The sequence below is a fragment of the Lactuca serriola genome, chromosome 5 (genome assembly GCF_051521515.1).
Source record: "Lactuca serriola cultivar US96UC23 chromosome 5, Lser_US96UC23_V15, whole genome shotgun sequence".
NCBI lineage: Eukaryota > Viridiplantae > Streptophyta > Magnoliopsida > Asterales > Asteraceae > Lactuca > Lactuca serriola.
The window spans coordinates 68,341,102-68,364,489 of record NC_136412.1 but is presented as its reverse complement, the minus strand read 5'-3'; the positions used below and the strand labels follow the sequence as shown (position 1 = coordinate 68,364,489).

Sequence of the window (23,388 nt, the reverse complement as noted above, 5' to 3'; positions counted from 1 at the left end):
TCACTTTACTACATCCCTCTATCCAATCATCCCTAACACCTTTGAAGCAGACATAGTACTTTAAAAAAATATATAGTTGAGTCAGGCATGATGTCCACATCCATTCTTACCGTAGACCTTGGGTTAGACCTTATAATCTCCTCACCATAATCCCACAACCTTCCATAATGCTTAACCAAAGTACCTTCAATCTTACTCAATGCAAACCTTCTTGCATTTCTACACTGCCCCAAACTAACATTAATATTAAATTTTTGGAAATTTTAGCTTTCATTTTCCATAAGCTCATTTTTGGTCTTTCTAATATTTCATTAACAAAATGCTTCCCAATACACCTATAACTCACAATTGCTCCAAGTTTGAATGACCTGGAGCATTGTGATCATCTTTCAGTGACTTAATTTGAAAAGAATGTTCGTCCTTCATCCAAGTGGCCTAAAGTCTAAATGGACATTTATGTGTTGTACCTTTGCTACATTTAGCTAACAACCTGTTCTTATCACCTTTTTCATACCATCAATTGTATCCATGTCTAACAACATAATTACTCGGTAAACATTCAAGCTCATCGGGGTCAGCAAACTTCATACCTAGTATAGGAACCATCTTATTCCAATTTTGGTTTGAATCATGGACGGGATACATTGGTTTCACATCAACTTCTTCGTCTGTTGCATCTGTGTTGGAACCATCTTCTGATTTCTTGTTAGGACAAAGTGATGGGTTTTGGCCATATGAACATTCCTATGTGCACATGCAAACCCTAATGCTTGGATCTAGGTTTCTCTAATTAAACATGCTTTAAATCCAAGACTCCTAATGACTAATTAGGTATAAGAACAATACAAAATCAGATCTAGAAGTTTACATTTGAATCTCTTGTTTTGATATTGTTGTCTTGGAGCTTTAGAGTCACCATTGTCACTCCTCTAATGGCTTACAAACACCAACTAGCAAGGAGGATGATTTGAGAGAGAGGTTAGGGAAGAAATTCGGCCAGGGTTTTCTTTCTTTAGAAGAGATGCTGATTTCATATGCCCTAAGGGTCTATTTATACTTGTAGGCTCCTAGGGTTTCACCCTTAAACCCTAGTTGGATAATCTTTCCTTAAAGCAATCCTAATCCTTACCTAAGATAGCCTTGGACGAATTTGAGGCTATCCCAAGCCCTAGAATTCGTCCATCCTCTATCTAATAAGGATTCACAGCCCAAAGTGTAACTATCAAACAATTGACAGTTTATACCCTCTTATTTAATTAATCTCTTTAAGTCACCAAATTAATACTAATTAATTTATGACTTATATTAATCAAATAACAATATTATTATTCCTTATATTATTCTCATAATATATTAATAATATCTATTCTCTCATAATAAATCATCCTATCAAGTTGCTATGGTGAAGGCAACCCAAAAGGACCATGCATAATCGGATCAAATACTTGCCTAATATAGTTGCAGCCTTAGACACTATTCCAACAGTCTCCCACTTGGATAAGTCTATATATGCACAAGTACAATTTGATTTGCAATCGTAGCTCTCAAAGACACTGTCAAACTCTGATCTAATCAATCTTGTCCTTTAGATAAGGGATCGTACAGTCCTCTGTTAGATATCATGCTGACAATTCTATGGAATGATTAGTCTAGCATTTAGGTTTCTCGATCTCTGATTTATTCGACATAGAACTTAATCGAACACATCAATTCAGTTCTGACCGGGCCCAACACATAAGTCAAATCAAATCATCGAGCGGCCGAGATATCGCTTTTACCTTCTTAGGATAAAAGTTACAAATAAACTTCGACTTATATGCATTTACTTATTCATTAATCAACTATACACAACAATGCGTTTTATAACACCGAGTTACCAATGCGGTTTCGCATTATCAATGTACAATCAATTAACAAATAACAAACCATATATCTAGGTTTTAAGACTATATGATATTATCGTCTTGCGATCACCCTTTTATATCATATTCCATAAGGTGATTCCAGCAAGCACGGGTCTGTTCCAATGCTCAAAACTAGTTCATAAGCACTCATGAATGTTGCAGCAACCCTTTGCTATGTCTAATATCATTTAGACAATCTACACACCAATTCATGACAATCTTCATTCATATCTACTTCCAACATATGAACGATTGTGGACAATTTGAGTAATTCGATTATTCTTAATAAACTCAATTATTCTGGAAGTTAAAACATGCAAAATGAAACAATAGTTAAACAATTAACATAAGACAGTAACATTACTCATAAATAATACTCCTTTATTTAATCATCAAATGTTAATTACATTTATCTATTACACGTTTCTACTACTATCTAATCTATGCTAATATCATCCTTCAGCCCAATACTCCTAGCATGCTGCAAGTGCTTAACCCTACTCAGTCCCTTCGTAAGCGGATCTGCTGGGTTATCTTTTGATGATATCATCTTCACTACGAGTTGTCATTCTTCTACAGGATGTCTAATAAAGTGATATTTTATGTCTATATGTCGAGATCTACCATGATCCCTTGGTTCCCTGGTCAAGGCAACCGCTCCTTCATTATCACAGAAAATCTCCATGGGCTCCTTTATGGCGGGTACAACTCCAAGATCACCGATGAAGTTCTTTAACCATATTGCCTCCTTCGACGCTTCGCTCGCTGCAATGTACTCTGATTCGCACGTTGAATCAGCTACGGTTTCCTGCTTGGAACTTTTCCAAGTCACTGCTCCTCCATTCAGGGTAAAGACCCAGCCCGACTGCGAACGGTAGTTGTCCCTGTCGGTCTGAAAGCTGGCGTCACTATACCCTCACACCTTCAAGTCATCACTCCCTCCGAGGACTAAGAACCATTCCTTCGTCCTCCGAAGGTACTTAAGGATATTCTTAACCGCAATCCAATGGGCTCTGCCAGGGTTCCCTTGATATCTGCTAACCATGCTCAAAACAAAGGCTACATCAGGGCGAGTACAAGTCATAGCGTACATGATTGAGCCAACTGCGGAAGCGTATGGTACTCGGCTCATTTCTGCTATTTCTACTCCGGTACTCGGACTTTGAGTCTTACTCAACTTGGCATTACTTTGTATCGGTAATTCTCCCTTCTTCAAGTTTTCCATACTAAAACGTTTTAGTACCTTCTCTAAGTAAGTGTTCTGACTAAGTCCTATTAGTCTCTTACTTCTTTCTCTCACTATCCTTATTCCCAAAATGTAAGAAGCCTCTCCGAGGTCCTTCATAGCGAAGCACTTCCCGAGTCAGGACTTAACTTCCTGCAGAGTCGGGATGTCGTTTCCTATGAGTAGTATGTCATCGACATACAAAACGAGAAAGCTAACTATGCTCCCACTGGCTTTGACATATACACACGATTCATCTTCGCTTCATACAAATCCAAACTCTTTGACTTTCTCATCGAAGCAAAGATTCCATCTGCGAGATGCTTGCTTAAGTCCATAAATAGACTTCTCAAGCTTACACACTCTATTCGGATGCTTTGGATCCACAAACCCCTATGGCTGAGCCATGTAAACATCCTCAGCCAACTTTCCGTTAAGGAAAGCGGTCTTGACATCCATTTGCCAAATCTCATAATCATGAAATGCGGCAATAGCTAGCATCACTCTAATAGATTTTATCTTCGCAACTGGTGAGAAGGTCTCGTCATAGTCAACTCCGGGAGTTTGAGTAAAGCCCTTCGCGACCAATCGCGCTTTATATGTGTGTACGTTTCCATCCACGTCGGTCTTCTTCTTGAAGATCCATTTGCACCCAACGGTCTTACGTCCGGGCGCATTATTAACCAAATTCCAAACTTGGTTATCATACATGGATTGGATCTCGCTATCCATTGCCTCTTTCCATTTCGCAGACTCCGGGCCTGCCATGGCTTCCTTATAGCTATTAGGTTCATCAAAGTTTATTAGTGTACCATCACTAATATACGTGTCCCCTTCGGTAGTAATATGAAAACCATAAAACTGGGGTTGAACTCTAACTCTTTCGGAACGTCTAAGAGGTAAGGACTCGTCAATTGGTTCAACCGAAGTTTCCTCCTCGGGTTGAGTGCCAGCGGTAGAGGTTCCTTCATCTATCGACTCTTGAATCTTTTCAATCTCGATTTGCCACCCACTGTCTCCTTGGCCTATGAGTTCTCGCTCTCGGAAAAATCCTCTCCTCGCAACAAAGACAACATTGTCCTTCGGTCTATAGAAGAGAAATCCAAAGGATTTCTGCGGGTAGCCGATGAAAATACATCGCTCACTACGAGGTTCGAGCTTGTCGTGAGTATCTCGTCTTACGAAAGTCTCGCAACCCCAAACCTTGATATGTGCTAACGAGGGAGCTTTCCCTGTCCACATTTCGTGAGGTGTTTTGACAACCTTCTTAGTAGGGACTCGGTTAAGGATATTGGCGACAGTCTCTAAGGCATACCCCCAAAAAGAGATAGGTAGTGAAGCACGACTCATCATAGAGCGAACCATGTCCAACAAGGTTCGATTACGCCTTTCTACCACACCATTCAATTGTGGTGTCCTAGGTGGCATCAATTGTGAAACTATTCCACACTCCTTGAGATAATCGTGGAATTCAAGACTTAGGTACTCTCCTCCTCGATCGGATCGAAGCATCTTGATTTTCCTGCCCAATTGATTCTCCACTTCATTCTTGAACTCTTTGAACTTTTCAAAAGTTTCTGACTTTTGCTTGATTAAGTAGATATACCCATATCTACTATAGTCATCGGTAAAAGTCACGTAGAAGCGGTTCCCATCCTTCGTGGTTGATCTAAACGGTCCACATACATCGGTATGTATTAGGTCCAATAGACCCTCACCCCTTTCACACGTCCTTGTGAAGGGTGACTTAGTCATCTTTCCAAGTAAACAAGACTCGCACGTGTCATCTTCCCTAAGGTCGAATGGCTCCAACACTCCATCCTTTTGGAGTTGGGCTATGTGCTTCTTGTTGACATGTCCAAGACGACAATGCCACAAGGATGCTCTATCCATACTATTGGAAGAATCTATGTTCAAAACATCATTTCCTAAGTTATCAACAATCATAACAGTTTCATATATTCCATTACATGGTATAGCTTCAAAATAAAAGACACCATTTAGATAAGCCAAAATAGAACCATTCTCATTATTAAAAGAAAATCTAAAACCTTGTCTAAACAAACCATGAAATGAAATGATGTTTCTAGCCATTTCTGGTGAATAGCAACAATTGTTCAAATCTAAACTTAAACCATTCCTAAGCACTAAAGAATATACTCCAATCTTGGTCACAGGCGACGATCTTCTGTTCCCCATGATTAGATTAATTCTTCCAGCCTCCACATCCCTATTTCTTCTTAGTCCCTGCACATTAGAACAAATGTGGTAACCACACCGGTATCAAGAACCCAAGAAATAGCATGAGATGAATTGTTAGATTTAATTGTGTATATACCTGCGAAAGACGACTTGATCTTTCCTTCCTTGATGGCTTGCAGGTACTCTGGGCAACTTCTCTTCCAATGTCCTATCTTATGGCAGTAGTGGCACTCTGCCTCCTTTGGGTTAGGGCAGGGTTTAGCAGGATCAACTTTGGTCCCACTAGAAGAGGCACCATCTCGAGCTTTAACCTTGCGATAGTTCTTAGACGAAGCCTTCCTCTTCTTTCCCTTTCCTTGTCCAATAGCCAAGACAGGAGCAGCGGGTGGATTGGGAGTTGGTGCAACAGACTTGTCCTTGAAGTTGCTCTCAGCGACCCTCAAGAGACCTTGGAGTTTGCTTAGGGTGACCTCCTCTTTGTTCATGTGGTAGGTCATCCTAAATTGATTGTAGCTTGGAGGCAAAGAGTGAAGCACCATGTCGATCGCCAAGTCTTCCCCAAAGTCAACATTCAACTTGCGAAGACGGTCGACATACCTTTGCATCTTTTGCAGGTGCACGGTAAGAGACTCTCCATGACCCATCTTAGCTGAAATCATGTTAGTGAAAATCTCATAACGCTCTTGTCTTGTGTTTTGGTGGTATCTCTCCAATAAGTCTTGATGCATCTCGTACGGGTACATGTTCTCATAGGACTTTTGGAATTCGAAGTTCATAGTGGCTATCATGATGCAATGTACCTTCGTTGCATCTCGCTCGTGAGTTTCAAAAGCGGTCATTTCAGCCGGAGTAGCGATTTCAGGGTTGATTTTCTCGAGCTTCTCATCGAGGACATACTCCTTATCCTCATAGCGAGCAATAGTGCGAATGTATCTTATCCATTCGCTAAAGTTCGTCCCATCAAAAGTGACCTTTTGACAAAGGCTCATCAATGTGAAAGAACTAGCAGCAGCGTTGTTTGCGTTCGACATCTACAAATAGAAAGGACAAAGATAGATTAGAATATGAATCCCTAATTATCACCCAATAAGAAAAATTAGGGCTTGGATCCAACAACAATATTTACATGTTAGAAAAGGGATGCCGTAATCTAACATGCAAACAATTTGAAGGTAAGTGAATGACGATTCACTAATTCTCCACCATGAAAACCTAACTTTATGTTCTAAATGAATTTGAGAATTCCTAGGTTTAGATGAGATTCATTGAAACATTTCAATGGCATGTTTAAATCTCGATATGCCCCTCTTGTTTGTGACTGGGATACCGAGGATCACAAAGCGGGTGTGAATTACCATGCAAATTCACTTGGTGCCTTCATTGTAACGATCACCTATTCGATGTGCCGGTAAACCACACACGCTCCATCGAACTATGATAAACAATGAATCACCCTTTGCCACCTTCGCTTAGAACCAATTAGTGTGCCGGTAAACCACACACGCTCCACTAACTTCTTAGCAAGGTGCAAAGTGTAATTTCATGGGATTGCATCAATTCACTTTTCCTAAAGTAACTAAGATTGGGAAATCTTTAAAAAAACATGTAGTTACTTTGTATTTCATATTATACTTTTAATGAGAGGATGAGATTGCCCTATCCTACCTGTTCGGCTAACGACCCTCCACCGATCAAGCAAGCGGTGGGTGTGAGTGTACACCCATTAAGCGCCATTTTATAGGCCGCAACCTTATACCCACCTTATAGATCGGCTTCGTGAATGAGGCCTACTAACGGTAAGACTAGCATTTTAGTTATACATACATATATATATATATATATATATATATATATATATATATATATTAATCTTGTAATATTATATTAGTATAGGGTTGTATTTTAAACTTGTAAAATTCTAGGGTTTGAAATTTGAATTTTCTAAATTAAAACTTTTAATCACAAAACATAAATTTCAAAACTTGAGGACAAGTTTTAAACATTTAAAACATGGAGGATCAAATAACAAATAATCTCAATCAACAATTAATTCCATAATTATCCATATTTGATTTATTTAATGATTTCTTGCAAGATAATTACCAATTTAATCAAAATAATTAATTAATTATCACATAAGGAAATTAAATATTTTATTAGTTGATAAATATCTTTAATTAGATCAAGATTATAGTCATATATATATATAAAAAAACGGATTAGGGTTGATCTAATATGATAAAGGCAAGTTTCCATAAGATAAATATTAAAAAATCCCGAATCTGGCCTTTCCTGACGCTCGGACTCGCCGAGTGCACCATGGGACTCGCCGAGTCAGGCCAACTCGCCGAGTCCATGACTCAGAAACATAAAATTCGAATTTTTTCAAGCAAGATTCAAACAAACAAGCAACAATTTAATAGAAACCAATCTAGGCTCTGATACCACTGATGGGTTTTGGCCATATGAACATTCCTATGTGCACATGCAAACCCTAATGCTTGGATCTAGGTTTCTCTAATTAAACATGCTTTAAATCCAAGACTCCTAATGACTAATTAGGTATAAGAACAATACAAAATCAGATCTAGAAGTTTACCTTTGAATCTCTTGTTTTGATCTTGTTGTCTTGGAGCTCTAGAGTCACAATTGTCACTCCTCTAATGGCTTACAAACACCAACTAGCAAGGAGGATGATTTGAGAGAGAGGTTAGGGAAGAAATTCGGCCAGGGTTTTCTTTCTTTAGAAGAGATGCTGATTTCATATGCCCTAAGGGTCTATTTATACTTGTAGGCTCCTAGGGTTTCACCCTTAAACCCTAGTTGGATAATCTTTCCTTAAATCAATCCTAATCCTTACCTAAGATAGCCTTGGACGAATTTGAGGCTATCCCAAGCCCTAGAATTCGTCCATCCTCTATCCAATAAGGATTCACAGCCCAAAGTGTAACCATCAAACAATTGACAGTTTATACCCTCTTATTTAATTAATCTCTTTAAGTCACCAAATTAATATTAATTAATTTATGACTTATATTAATCAAATAACAATATTATTATTCCTTATATTATTCTCATAATATATTAATAATATCTATTCTCTCATAATAAATCATCCTATCAAGTTGCTATGGTGAAGGCAACCCAAAAGGACCATGCATAATCGGATCAAATACTTGCCTAATATAGTTGCAGCCTTAGACACTATTCCAACACAAAGGGCATTAAGAAATGAATCATCAAGTGGTTTCTTACTTGACACCACTTCATCCTCTTCGTGGTCAGGTAAAATCGCGTCCGAAAATGTAGAATCATCAACTTCGTATTCATTGTCTACAATCGAATCATATTCATCAGGATTCTCCTCCTCGATACAATCGAAAATGGGTTCATTGTACTGATCAATGTACAAATTAATTCTTTTTTCTTGGCTTCCATTACCAACCTCAAGGAATTCTCTGTAATCTCCTTCATTCTGAATTACTCCTAACCCTTCACTCAACCTTTCATGTGGAAGATAGTAGTAAACATCCTTGTAGTGGATCTTCTTTGTGAGATTTTCAAATAATGTAATGTAATCTGAAAATACCATAGTGTTGAAGTCGACATCTCGTACAGATGCGATGTCTGGGTCGAAATATACAAGGGGGTTGGGGGAAAATACACCATTATAGTGGACATCCACGATAAGGGATGATCCCTTCATCATTACAGTCGAAGAAACATAAATCGATTTCAATTGCGAAGGTTCGATATTGAGAACGAAGAGAAAAGGGAACGAAGGAATGAAAGCGGTGGGTTTTTTTTTGTTTATGAGCCCTAATCCAATTACCAATCATATAATGTGTCAAAAATGCCAAGTAATTTCATTTAATGCCACGCAATACAACATAATGCCACATAATATGCCAAATCAGTAAAAACCTACGATCATCGATCATATTACCTTAATATGTACAGGTCAAACAAGTTCAATTGACAAATATATACGTAAAAAACATTGCTACCTTAATGTGTACAGACCCTAAACTACGTTACCTTTATATGTCATTAACCCTATGTAACCAAAAAAATGGTTAATTAGTACCTAAAATGAAGTACAAACAAAAAACCACATATTAGATAAAATATAATGTAACTCCGATTTCAAACGAATAAGTTATGACATTTTAAAGAATTTCACAAGTTACACGATATAACAGAAAAATAAAAAATATCTAGTACATTTTGTGTCTTACAATTCCGATCCAAAAACCAAAACACATAAAAAAAAGTTGGGAATATGTAAAACGATAACCGGTCCAACAACATAAACAGATACCAAATGTTGGTCCTCATCGAGATACTTCTCTGTATGTTAGTTAGATTTTTTTGTTAGCTTTTAAATTAGCGGGAAATATTTTTAAAAAATATTATATATTATATTATTATATAAAAAATAAAAAAAGGTGATTTTTTATTTATTTATTTATTTTATTATTATTTTTTTTAAGGTGATCCAAAAGTAAAAAATTGTTATTGGAACAATAGCCGAATTTTGTAATTTATTCTTTTCCACCTCAGCTTTGGGCTAAATTATGTAAAATCGACTTAAGAGATACCATTACCAGCTTCTCGTTTATAAACTTGTCCGGCAGCCAAAAACCTGAACTCCGATAATGGCGGGGGCTATAACAGACGATTATCAGAAGCTATCTATGTTCTTCAAATCGGGGATTTACCGATTACAAGCTTCAAACGCCGTATTCATGGACCCAGTTCGCGTCCTTAACCTCTCATACAATCATTTTAGGGTTTCTCCGTCTTCTTACTACTCTCGTTTCTTCGAACCGAATCCCTCCGGCGAAGAGCATTCTAGGGTTTCCAAAAATCAAAGAAAACGGAAACGTAAACAGAAAAAACCTCCTGCGCTTAATGAAAGAGAACAAGCTGCTGAAGAACGCCATCAGGTAAACTTCTAAGTTTATTTAGATAAATAGCATAACAAAACTCACATATCATTGAGCATTTCATTGTATCAATCCATACGTCAATTTGGGCGCTTTATTATTCCAGAAGGCGAAACCTTTGTTGATGAAGGCGCACGAACTTTTGCTCGGGGCTAATGATCTTCTGCTAAATTTGGGGAAATTGAGAAGTGATGATGATTCTCCAACATCTGATTGTGAACAGTCGATGGTAGCAAGTGATGAACATTCGTTTGTTGAGCTTGGAAGTGTATGGCAAGCTCCATTGTTTGAAATTTCTCTGTATCCTCATCAGGATTACAAGCCAACACAAGGTACTTGTTATAATTTCCATCACTAATTTACAGAAGATATTTCTACTTACTGTAACAAGGAAGATGATGACTAATTCGCACATCACCTCAGATGAAAAAAGAAATACTCCGGCATTTGGGAGCTTGATTGCTAATATGGCAAACTGTGACATGGAAGCTGATTTCCTAAATCGCCATTACATTATACCCAAACAGAGTTCCTTCTACATGGTGCGCTTCCATTTCTTACTTTATTCGAATTTCTTGAATACTTCATGTTAATCAGTTTGACTTACAATCTCCACATGTTTGCTCGATTCACATGTGGAAGTCTGATCTGAAGCAGATTCATGGCCTCATCCCTGGTAAATGCAATAAATAGCAATGTACTTTTGATTATTATTATTTTTTTAATAAATATTTAATATTTTGCTTATTGAACATAGAAATTTGAATCTTTATTGCAGTTAAACGTGATTGTGGATACAATCTTATTGTTGTTGATCCACCTTGGGAAAATAGCAGTGCCTACCAAAAATTGAAGTAACGTTTCATAATTCATATTCATATTCTTTTAAAAACATTCTCATTGATTTTAATTTTTAGGTACCCAACTTTGCCAAATCGATACTTTTTGTCTCTTCCTATTGAAAAACTTGCTCATAAAGATGGAGCCTTGGTAGCATTGTGGGTAACAAATAAGGAGAAATTACGGGTATTTATTGAAAAAGATTTATTCCCTAAATGGGGAGTGAAGTATTTGGCAACTCATTATTGGTTAAAGGTGAAAGCAGATGGTTCTTTGATTGGTGAATTGGATCTTTTTCATCACAGGCCTTATGAATGCCTTGTCCTTGGTTACTGTTATCCAGAGGTGAAGAATCTCAATATATTTTATTTACCATTCTTCTATTAAATAAAAATTAAAAGAAATCATTACATTTTATAATTTTATTCCCTTTTTTAAACTTTTGTGTGATATTTACAGGTTGAGGATTTGGATTATTTTTCGAAACTAAAATCCATTCCAGATGGTCAAGTGCTCATCAGTATCCCGGGAGATTACTCCAGGAAACCCCCGGTTGGAGGTATTTTATTATTTTATATAATCATTTATTTTGAAAAATAATTATGATTAATAAATAAACCCTTTTTGTCTCGATCCAACGGTTGTTATTTAGAGATGCTACGCGAGTACATACCTGGATCACACACCGCTCGTTGCCTCGAACTCTTTGCTAGAGAAATGGTATCCGGATGGACATCTTGGGGAAACGAACCGCTTCGATTTCAAGATTCCAGATACTTTTCCAGGACAGACACAAACACAGCCAGGACTGAACAAACTTTTTAGGGTTATTTTAAATGATGAGGATGTGAAAAAACATTCACGAGTCACGTGTCTATCTTGTTTCATCTTTTTGGGTAAGATAAAAACTAAAACTTTTTATCGAGAGAGACAGGTTGGACTGTGTTTGGTGTATCGAGAGACAGGTTGGACTGTGTTTGGTGTATCGAGAGACAGGTTGGACTGTGTTTGGTAAGATAAAAACTAAAACTTTTTATCGAGAGATAGGTTGGACTGTGTTTGGTGTATCGAAAGACAGGGTGGAGTGTGTTTGGTAAGATAAAAACTAAAACTTTTTATCAATGAGAGTAGAACTTAACAAATGAAATTGCAATGAATGAACAGGGAAAATTTAAAACAATTGAAGATGAAAATTTAATGTTTACTTGTTTAGCATTAATCTTGTGGGAAGTTGGTAAAATCTTTAACTATACATTAATGAACATGAAAATTTACAACACATGATATTTTCTTATTGAATTATTGTTCTATTTGCCTTTTTTTTTTTTTTTTCCTTTTTCTTTTTTATGATGTGCATAAAATATAAATCAAGTTGCTATAAAATAATTCATCAAGAAAAATGAAATTGCAATGAAGAGGTGAAGCTTTTAAAGAGAGACACAATCATTCTTTTCATAAAAACCAAAACTAATTAAAAGTTAAATCTAATTTGCTATCATTTTTCTGCAGGGAAACCGCCGGAAGCTTGGTTTTCATGATATTCAATTCTGCCGGTATGCTATATACTCCGCCAGAGCCACCAGCGGCGCCACCCCCTTGTATGATTCAAACCCTTCAAGCTGCTGTTTAGCTTCCGCCAACAACTCCTCCGAGAACTGCCGTGATTTCTCAAGTCCCATTAGTTTCGGGTAAGTCATCTTGTCTACGAGTAAATCTTTTCCGGCGGTTTTCCCCAATTCCTCCGACGACTTGGTGACGTCTAATATGTCGTCAACCACCTGAAACAATAATCCAATGCATCTCGCGAACTTTCTCAGCTTTTCCACTTGGGTGTCGCTTCCTCCACCTAATATTGCTCCCAATACGACGGCTGCTTCCAATAGCGCCGCCGTCTTGTGGATGTGGATGAACTCAAGCTGGTCCAGTCCGACGTCCTTTGCACCTGTTGAAGCTATGTCCACCACTTGACCCGCGACCAACCCTTCAGTCCCAATCGACTTCGCCAGTTCTCCGACGGCGGCCAAAACGCGTTCAGGAGACGCGCCGACGGTGGCGCTTGCGATGTGTTGGAAAGCGAAGGCGAGGAGAGAGTCGCCGGCGAGGACCGCCACGTCTTCGCCGTAAACCTTGTGGTTTGTTGGTTTCCCCCGGCGAAAATCGTCGTTATCCATGCACGGAAGGTCGTCGTGAATCAACGACATGGTGTGTATCATTTCAACAGCGCAGGCGGCTGGCATGGCGGTGGATTCATCACCTCCGACGAGCTCGCAAGCGGCGATGCAGAGAATGGGCCTCACACGCTTCCCACCGGCGAGGAGAGAGTAACGCATAGCTTCATGGATTGTGGGTGGCGTTTTAATGGAAATGGATTCATCAAGCGCTCTGTTAACCCGAACAGCTTTCTCCCCCATGTACGCCTTGAAATTGAAGCAATCCGACGAGATTTCGCCGACAGTTTCCTGTTCTTCCTTGGTAATCACAGCAGAAACAGAGAAACACGAAGAAGAAGAAGAGGAAACTCTGGATCTTGGATGAATTTTGAAATTGGGTTTACTGCATTTCATCGGCGTTTTGCAGATCAATCCGACGAATGACGATGACGAAGATCCGTTGAACATAGAACATGTTTGAACCCATGAATCGATGAAACTCAGAGATCTCATGTTTATCCAGAATTAGAAGAAGGAGAAGGAGATGAAGTGTGTGCTTTTTGAAAAGAGTCAAGTTGTTAGTGAAAATGGGTCCCTGAACATTCTTACAACAAATCAACATCTGCCAACCTAATCTCTTGAGGTCATGGGGGATGAAGGGTGCAATCTGTAAATTCCACAGAAAAAAAAGGCTACCTCATCACATTCACACCAAAGATAAATGCCAAAATAAAAGGCCATATATGTTAATTAATTAAAATCGATTTTTGGGGTAAAATTTATTCCATTTAAATATCTACTTCTTTTTTTGATAAAAAAGGAATTATAAGTTTGATTAAAGTTAATTTTTGGGTATAAGATTGATTCCATATAAGAGGATTATGTACGTTTTTTTTTATCGCTTACTAAAATTAAAATATTTCTTTTTGGTTCTTGTGATTGTGGTGAAAGGTGGAAAAGAAAATCATTTGTTTAAATTGCTTTAGATTTTTTTATAGATTTTTTTGTTAACATTTGATTTTGTTTTATTTTATGATAAGGATGAAAAGTAATCTTTGATTGTGAGTGGAAAGTATAGAAGCACTATTCGCTTTTATGGTAAACGAGGAGTACACGCACCACCTAATTCTACTATATATAGTGAGAAGTGAGGACATTGCATTAATAATATGTGGATCATTTAGGATCGTTAGATTGTGTTGAAAGTCAATCGTAGCCGTTTACACTTTGATGTATCGATTTATAATTACACATCATTGTAGATGAAAATGTGAATTTTGAAACTTTTAGTTTGACTTTAGAAGCTTGTATTAAACAACTGCAAGTACATTTAACAATACGTATTCTTTGTATAAAAGTCTAAGATTTAGGTTTTGGAAATTTATGTGGCAAATGTGTTGGTTATAGTTGTGCAATAAAAACACGAGTTAAATGTAGTTATACAAAACTAAAATAGGTCACTGATAAGTCTTTTCACCCTGTATTTATACTTACGAAACAACTGATCATATTTAATATTTAATACTTATAGCAATCTACTTTGATAATGTAAGATTCTACATATATTCGTCGAATATCATTTTATTATTGAATAATATTCATGAAGTTAAATTTGTATGCAAATAGATACATGTTATCTGACACAATAGAATAGAATGGTAAAATGATTATTTTTATCATTCTGTACAGTTAGTCAAATATATAATCAAACATTGTTTTAGTTAGAGGTAGATGCAGTTAGAGTTTCTAACCAACTCAGTCAACAACTATGAAACAAACCATAATTTAGTATGTTATGATACCAAACCTAAATAACATCAAACCGCCTAAAAAAACTAGAAAAAAAGTTTCTTAAAAAAGGAAAGACACCAAACACGTAATTAATACAAACACATGATTAATACAACCTTAAGCTCTCTCTTTCTTTTTAAATATTGCTATCGATCATTAACGTACATTAGTTGTATAGTTTTTAAAAATGAGAAATCAAATATCATCATTTGTTTTATTCATATCCATCTTCCCACTTATTAGATCATGGCAAAAGTCAAAATCAAGATAGGAGTTTAAAACAGAAAATTAGTGTATTCCATATGTCTTTATTTTATACGAGTAAGAAGATGGGTGGAAACAAAGGTAGGAAGATATATAATTTTTTTTTTTGGTAAGAATAAAGCTTAATGAGCATAGTTTTTCATGCAACAGTTATTTAGTTTGAAATGCACAAGCAATCAAAAAATATTAGGCCGAAACGTATACAAGACATGAGGCATCGTTGTGGCAAGACCACCACGACCATGCACACTATCCCCACCCCCATATATATATATATATATATATATATATATATATATATATATATATATATATATATATATATATATATATATATATATATATATATATATATATATATATATGTATGTATATATATATATATATGGCCCTTCGTTATATTTACCATGGATTGCAACATACCAATGACAATTAAATTGGTAAATTTCCAATGCTAAACAACTATAAATATTTTTCTGCAATTTACCTATAAATATAACCATTTTACTATAATCTATTTCACATCTTTTTTTGTTTCTCTACTTCACAAACCATAATACATTCACATACAATTTCTTACTTCCTACCATGGAACAATTTCCACAACCCTTAAATTTCTAAACCCAACAACATTAGGAGGAAAAGGAAGAAACCGTTTTAGCTCGTGATTGGATTTCGGTGTCCGAAGACCTCTTTACCAGAAGAGAAACATTCTGGCAATCTATTCGAAACCACTTCCACAACAAAATGGGGAAATGTGTTTATCAACATCTCGACGTATTTTTATCAAAATGATGCGATATAAAGTTAAACAACCAAATTCAACAACGTTTACAATAACCTCAAAAACAAACATCCGAATAGAAGTAATGACTCCGAGGTCATCGATGCGATACTGAAACAATACAAAGAATCTTAAGTTAATCGTAAACTTTTTTCCTACATCAATGATTGGTATGGGTTGCGTAAGTATCAAATATTGTTTTCGTGGTCACATCCAAATGTTAAAGATGAAAATTAAACTTGTAACTTGCCTTTAAATGTAACATTTTTTCCTACAATATAATTTTCATTTTTATTTAAATTTATGTAATCTTTTAAGTTCTCTTTCTAAAAAAATGTAATGTTTTAATTTTAATTAAAATTAAGTATTTTATTTATTTTATTGAAAATGATGATGTGGTCATGTGATATATCAAGTTCAATATGGTGTGATTGTGATGACATATAGAAAAGATGTGATGGTACTTTTTATGTGACGATATGGTAAATATACCTGTCGGGCGTTACACAAATTTTTTGATCACCTATAGTGATTATTATATTTATAGGGGAAAATGACTTGTAAGGGTAACAAAGTATTAGACTTGTACAAAAAATACCATTGAACTTTTTTTTTGTACACATATCACCATTCAACTATAACTTTTGTACATATATGACCATTAAACTTCACATTTGTTCAAAAAATACCATTATATTACCGGTAATAATAGGTCATCAGCCACGTAGCATGCCACGTGGCATGCCATGTGGCTGCTGACGTGAATTTTACTGTTTATTATGTACACATTATAACATTAAACTATTTTTTGTACACATTATACCATTAAACTTTTTTTGTACACATTTTACCATTAAACTTTTTTGTACACATTTTACCATTAATGTTATATAATTTATTGAAAAAAAATATCATTTCAAAAAATACAAATTATTACATAAAAGTAGGTTTCCCATCACCTGATGTGGATTTTACTGATTTTCTAAATTTTAGTAAACTTATCGTTATAAGTCATTTTCCTATCGGTAAACAACGACATAATTTCAATGCACTTTTTTAATCATCAACCATAATCAAGAAGAGGGGGGGTTATAATAAGGTAACATGTACAAAATGTTTCATGGGTTTATAAGTGTGCGACAAACGTAATTTCCTAAGAAAATGACTTATAAGTGTAACATCCCAAAAATACGAGCCAAAAATTTCATTTTTAAAACATATGCTTAGCAAAACATTTGAAAATAAAATGTTCACCGATCATAACATTCTATAAACATATCGCATGTCTGGAAAAACATTTCATAAAACATAATAATATCAGAGTACAAATCCCCAGGAAGATCTCATAGTGCGGAATACAGGGAATGTGTGTGATGGGCCGCTACCGCGCCAGCTCTTTCCCCTTCGAAGAAGAGGTACCTGAAACCAAAACTGAAAACTGTAAGCACGAAGCTTAGTGATTTCCCCCAACATACCACATACCATACAATCACATAACATACATATATCGTCAGGCATATCTGGGTGCCCGACCTAACCCTTCGGTCCTCTCGACCGGATACTGTCTAGTATATATCTGGGAGCTGGCCTCCCCTTCGGTCCTCTCGACCGGATACTGACCAGTATATCTGGGAGCTTGCCTCCCCTTCGGTCCTCTCGACTGGATACTGACTAGCATATCTGGGTGCTGGTCTCCTCTTCGGTCCTCTCGACCGGATACTGACTAGCATATCTGAGTGCTGGTCTCCCCTTCGGTCCTCTCAACCGGATACTGGGGACTATTTCTCCCCCCTACTACTACCACATAACACATATATCTCATAACCTATCTAGCATGGCTAGGTATGACCGCCCCTTCGGCCCTATCGACCGGTATTCTGGGGACTATCTCCCCTACTGTCACTAGCACATAACATCGTATTATACTAGTACAATAACATATCACAGGTAGTAGCAACCCTAGATGAATGTCACAGAGACAAACGTCTATCATACAATCCTACTGGTGGGCCGACATTGTGGCTGTAGACCCACCGCTACTGGAAGGTAACTCACCTCAAAGTAGCTGCTGATTTGCGTGGGAACTGACTGTCTTCTGCTGTTGCCGCTCCGGAAATCCTCCAACTATAATTCCCACAAACCCTTAGTCAAATACTGTTAACTGACCTCAAGGTAAAATGACCATTTACCCTAACCAACCTGTAACACCGTAAATTTCAAAACAATTTTTTTCATTTAAAAATAATCATTTAATTCTTAAAACACTTTTCTTAAAATCTCATTCATAATCGAATTACAAAACATAACTCCATTTTCACTTGCATAATAAACCAGGATCTTCAAAACGTGACTCTTTCTCTGGTGTGTACAATCGAGCCGGTGCCGTCCCGTGATCCTGAGAGAAACCTGAAACACATAACACAAAACACTGTAAGCACGAAGCTTAGTGAGTTCCCCAAAATACCAAACATAACACATATTAGCCACTCGAGGCTATAACTCTGTGGGTCCGTGGACCCTACTCTGTGAACCTTTCGGTTCTAACTTTGGGAACCTTCCGGTTCTAACTCTATAAACATGCACAACATAAATCACATAGAAATAATGCGGTGTAACACATAACATACACATCATACAGATACTCTATCACATAACTCTAGTTACCTACTCAAGGTAAAGTATAGTGAGAAGACTCACCTCGCGTATCTCGATAACTCGCAAATCCCGGAAATCACTCACGCTCGATCCTCCGAGCTATAATCCTCCTATAACACAATATATCTCTAATTAACACTTTCACAACTAAGGTTGACTACCCATATCAAGTCAACACTGGTCAACTCTGGTCAACGGTCAACTTTGATCGGACTCGGCGAGTGCACTAGAGCGACTCGGCGAGTCTATACGTGTTCACTGACTTCCTAGGATCCTCTCTTGACACGTCGAGTACTTCCCTGACTCGACGAGTTCCACCTGGCATGAATCGCGGGGCCACCACGACTCAACTCGCCGAGTCTCAAGAACAACTCGGCGAGTTCCAGCTTGACTCAGTCCACCTGTCAACCCTCTCTGACTCTCCCTGACTCACTGAGTCAACCCTTAACTCGGTAAGACTACTCACTGAGTGGTTATGGACAATCTTCATGCTACTCGCCGAGTCTGTTCTTCGGACTCGGCGAGTCTAAGCCATGCATGAACTCAAACTCACTCCTGAGGTCAGATCCGTTCTAGTACCTCATAGATCCAGTCCTTCCAAGCACATTTATCACGTAAAGTTACAATCTTGGTGCTCATGCAAAGGTCCAAAGGCTTTATTTGATGATATGGTCTCTAGAATGCTATTCTAAGCTCATGGCCTCCATTAATACTCATAAAGCTTGAGGGAAAAGAGTCTCTGGACCTCTTTGGGTCCAGATCTAAAGCATCAACACAAAAAGAGGCCAATTACTCCATGAATCGTTCCACAAAGAAGCCCTAACTCTAAGATTTACACCAAGGGCTGAGAAAGGAACGAATGGTTACCTCAAATGAAGTCTCTGGACTCAGGAATCACTGGATTAGCACCTCCTTTGGTCTCCTCTTGCCTTGATCCTCTTTTATATGCAAAATCACCCACAAGTAATCAAGGATCTTCCTTTTTTCTCTCACAAAACGCTCAAGGACTCTTTTAGGGTTCTCTCTGGGGTTGGTGGCCGCAAATGACGGCCATAAGCCCCTTTAAATAGGTCTCATACCCTGAAATTTAGGGTTTCATTAAATAGCGTGGACTCGCCGAGTCCACCTTTTGGACTCGCCGAGTCCGGACGCGAACCCTTTCCCAAACCGCGATCATACTCGGCGAGTTTGAGCTCCAACTCACCGAGTCTCCTCACAAAACACCAAAATTAAGAAGAATAAATAATACATGGGAATCCGGGCTGTTACAATTCTCCCCCACTAGAACTAGACTTCGCCCTCGAAGTCTCGCTCTGCAAATAAATCCGGATGCTGCTCACACATCTCAAGCTCCGGCTCCCAAGTCATCTTGGACCCCTTACGATGCCGCCACTGAACCAAAACCAAGGGTATCTCCTTTTTCCTCAGAACCTTGATTTTCCGATCTCTGATTGCCACTGGTCTCTCGGCATAATTCAGGCTCGCATCCACCTGAATATCCTCTAATGGAACCACTGCCGACTCATCGGCTATACATTTCCTCAGTTGCGACACATGAAAAGTGTCGTGAATCAGCCCCAACTCTGCTGGCAAATCCAAACGATAGGCTACCCAGCCTACCCTCGCAATCACTCGGAATGGACCAATATATCGGGGCCCCACCTTGCCCCTCTTCCTGAATCGAATCACTCCTTTCCAAGGAGAGACCTTCAGGAGTACAAGGTCATCGACCAAAAATTCGAGCTCGGACCGGTGCCTGTCCGCATAACTCTTCTGGCGACTCTGAGCGGTCAACAACCTCTGCCTGACCTGCTGTATCTGCTCTGACGTCTAAAGCACAATCTCTGTACTTCCCATCACACGTTGCTCTACCTCTCCCCAGCAAATGGGGTCCAATACCCCCTTCCCTACAACAGCTCAAAGGGCGGCATACTGATGCACTAATGATGGCTGTTGTTATAGGAAAACTCTGCCAAGGGCAAATACGGGCCACAATTTCCCCCCAAAATCTAATACACATGCCCGAAACATATCCTCGAGCGTCTGAGTCGCTCGCTCTCTCTGAAGTGTCCACAGACATCACCATGGTAAACTCTAGCTCATTTCTCATATTCATCTTCGATACCGAGCACCAGGTCAGCTTTTGGCCCCACAGCTGAACCCCTAAAGGTCACACATAACATGATCCAAAACATTTCACTAACTTCCTCCCCGTGACCACTATCACAGCCCAGTGACACGCAAGTCACGAAATTCCCTTTTCCTCATAAAAAATACAATCCAATCGAAGATCGACTCAGCTCTAAACTCTAGCGTCTGCTGCGCATATTCTCCCGCGCGCCTCGCTTACCCTCCCGACAGAGACGGAGACCCCAGTCTCGCCCCGGTTTAACCACTAGGATTCCAAAAAATCAACGCTAGGGTTACTCAAGCCTAAAACTCTCCTGCATCATGCACTTATCGGAGAACACTCCATCATCACACTCTCTTGCCGTCTAGTGGGTACTATGGCTTCCCGCAACATTGCGACAGCCTCTGACTAGTGAGTACTACGGCTCCTCGTAGTATCACAACGCCAACTAACTAGTGAGTACTACGGCTCCCCTTAGTACCACGACTCCCTCCCTCTGACTTGTGAGTACTACGACTCCCCGTAGCATCACAACACTCTCTGACTGGAGAATACTACGGCTCACCGTAGCATCACGACTCTCTCTCTCTCTCTCTCTCTCTGACTTGTGAGTACTACGGCTCCCCGTAGCATCACAACACCCTCTGATTGGTGAATACTACGGCTCCCCGTAGCTTCACCCTATACTCTCATTCTCATTACAACGCCACACTATGTTTACTAACTCATGCACCGAAGACTATCATAGATAGTTACACACACACTTGCCCCGATATGCATTATAGACTCTGGAGGCAACCGCCATAACATAGAACCTACCTCAGCGGAGATCCACTTCCTTAAATAATCTCTCTTGATGACAATACACGAAGGGCTCCCACTGAAACCGTGGATACATGATACATCACTAGTCATCTTAAACCCAAGACTCTAAATAACTCCAAAATCGGGACCCTATACTCGGAAACCATGGAACACCCTAACAGAGCATCACAATGTCCTGCCTCTACCACGGATTCCCTTACTCCCAACACCATACACATACAACAATACATTTCCTCTGAATCCCATAATAATTTCCTATTTCACTCGATGCGCAACTTCAGTGCATCCAAACACTCAATTGGAATACAAGGAAGGCGCTAACTCTTCAAAACACACTGATGATCCTCCGAAACCCTTTCCACTACTGCTCAAAATCCAAGCAAGAATACACATCCCAGCCCGGGAGTTGGCTACTCGACAATATTCTACCCATATTTCAACCCAGAAGTTCTCAACTGCCCATACCATCATTACGAGTCTTCCACTTGAAACAACTCTGACCACCACCAGATTCCTGACCATTGACCACCCGCCGTGGAGACACACATCCTTCTCCCAGACATATACCACATGCATTATCTCACCTTGCACCTTTCCTTGATCACCAATGACCCTGATCTCATGAATTCAAGCCGCATGTTTCTGTATCCAACCCCTAACCGCTCTTGCATAAATCTCTGGTTCTCTCAATAAACCACCCGGTTCTCCCCCACTTAGGGTTCGAACCATCACTATCTGACACATAAACAACCTCACAAACTATTTTCACCAGCAATAACGCACCTGCCCCTGGAAAGTGCTACGTAACGCCCGATAATCCCCTTTAAGGAAATCAATCGATCTCATAACTCTGAACCTCAGATGAAATCCTCAAGAACATCTCGTCACGACTGCCCCTAGTCGTTCCAAGTCTCGTACCAATCCAATACCAAACAACTCAACTGTCCAATAACATCACTGACTCATAGACTGGACCACGGAATCATCATATTCCCCCACTTCGACTCATCAACCGACATTCCAACACATGGATCATCCCAAGAACAGGGACCCACTCCCATATTCAATACCCAACATAGATAGAAAAACCACTGCACTGATTAACTCGACTGGACTCCCCACTGATACCTCTACAATACGCCCTACTATACTCAAACAGGTGTAACGTGGTCCTCGACTATCGCAGTCCCAACTGACTATCTGCTCATGGTAAATCACTGTCTCGCAGCACACATGCTACCTGATACCCTGATGGAAAATCATCATCAATGACAACCTGCAGGGTTTTACCCCCAAACCCAAAACTTAAACATCATGCCTCTCATGTTCCACACACAAACATAAATAGAACCACCCAGGTCATAGAAGGTGACATCTCATCTATCGACTGATTGCTCAATTCAGACCGAAATTCTCCCCTCCCTCTGACTCCTTACCAAAATACTCTGAAAGGCTCTCGACCTCCCTCTCAAGGGACACCTCTTCGAACTCAATCATGGCCCACATGCCTAAAACCCATAGCGTCCAATCTCTACTTCATCAATCGTGACCGGATAACCGGAGAACCACAAGCATCATTCACTACGAACCATGGTACTCATCCCATGGCATCTCTTCTCAATATGCTCCGGCGTATGGTACCCGAACCATAGCATCACTCCTCCATCT

At 38.9% G+C, this 23,388-nt stretch overlaps 2 protein-coding genes across 3 annotated transcripts; one reads left to right on the top strand and one right to left on the bottom strand.

The window, feature by feature from the left end:
• The first annotated feature begins 9,919 nt into the window (after positions 1-9,919).
• LOC145052578 (Methyltransferase MT-A70 family protein) lies at positions 9,920-14,373 on the top strand. 2 transcript variants are annotated; one of them, XR_013684080.1, is made up of 9 exons: positions 9,920-10,280; positions 10,387-10,612; positions 10,704-10,822; positions 10,923-10,956; positions 11,059-11,134; positions 11,198-11,465; positions 11,580-11,679; positions 11,773-12,085; positions 12,117-14,373. XR_013684080.1 is itself a non-coding variant. In XM_079000414.1 (8 exons), exons 1-8 carry the CDS (start codon positions 9,990-9,992, stop codon positions 11,943-11,945), a joined length of 1,287 nt encoding a protein of 428 aa, XP_078856540.1. In that variant the 5' UTR covers positions 9,920-9,989; the 3' UTR covers positions 11,946-14,373. The 2 variants fall into 2 exon arrangements, 1 of the variants encoding a protein (XP_078856540.1); XM_079000414.1 differs by having other exon boundaries at positions 11,773-14,373.
• LOC145052579 (geranylgeranyl pyrophosphate synthase, chloroplastic-like) lies at positions 12,507-13,984 on the bottom strand. The gene has a single exon (XM_079000415.1). The coding sequence runs from the start codon at positions 13,781-13,783 to the stop codon at positions 12,662-12,664; it is 1,122 nt and encodes a 373-aa protein (XP_078856541.1). The 5' UTR covers positions 13,784-13,984; the 3' UTR covers positions 12,507-12,661.
• Positions 14,374-23,388: the final 9,015 nt, after the last annotated feature.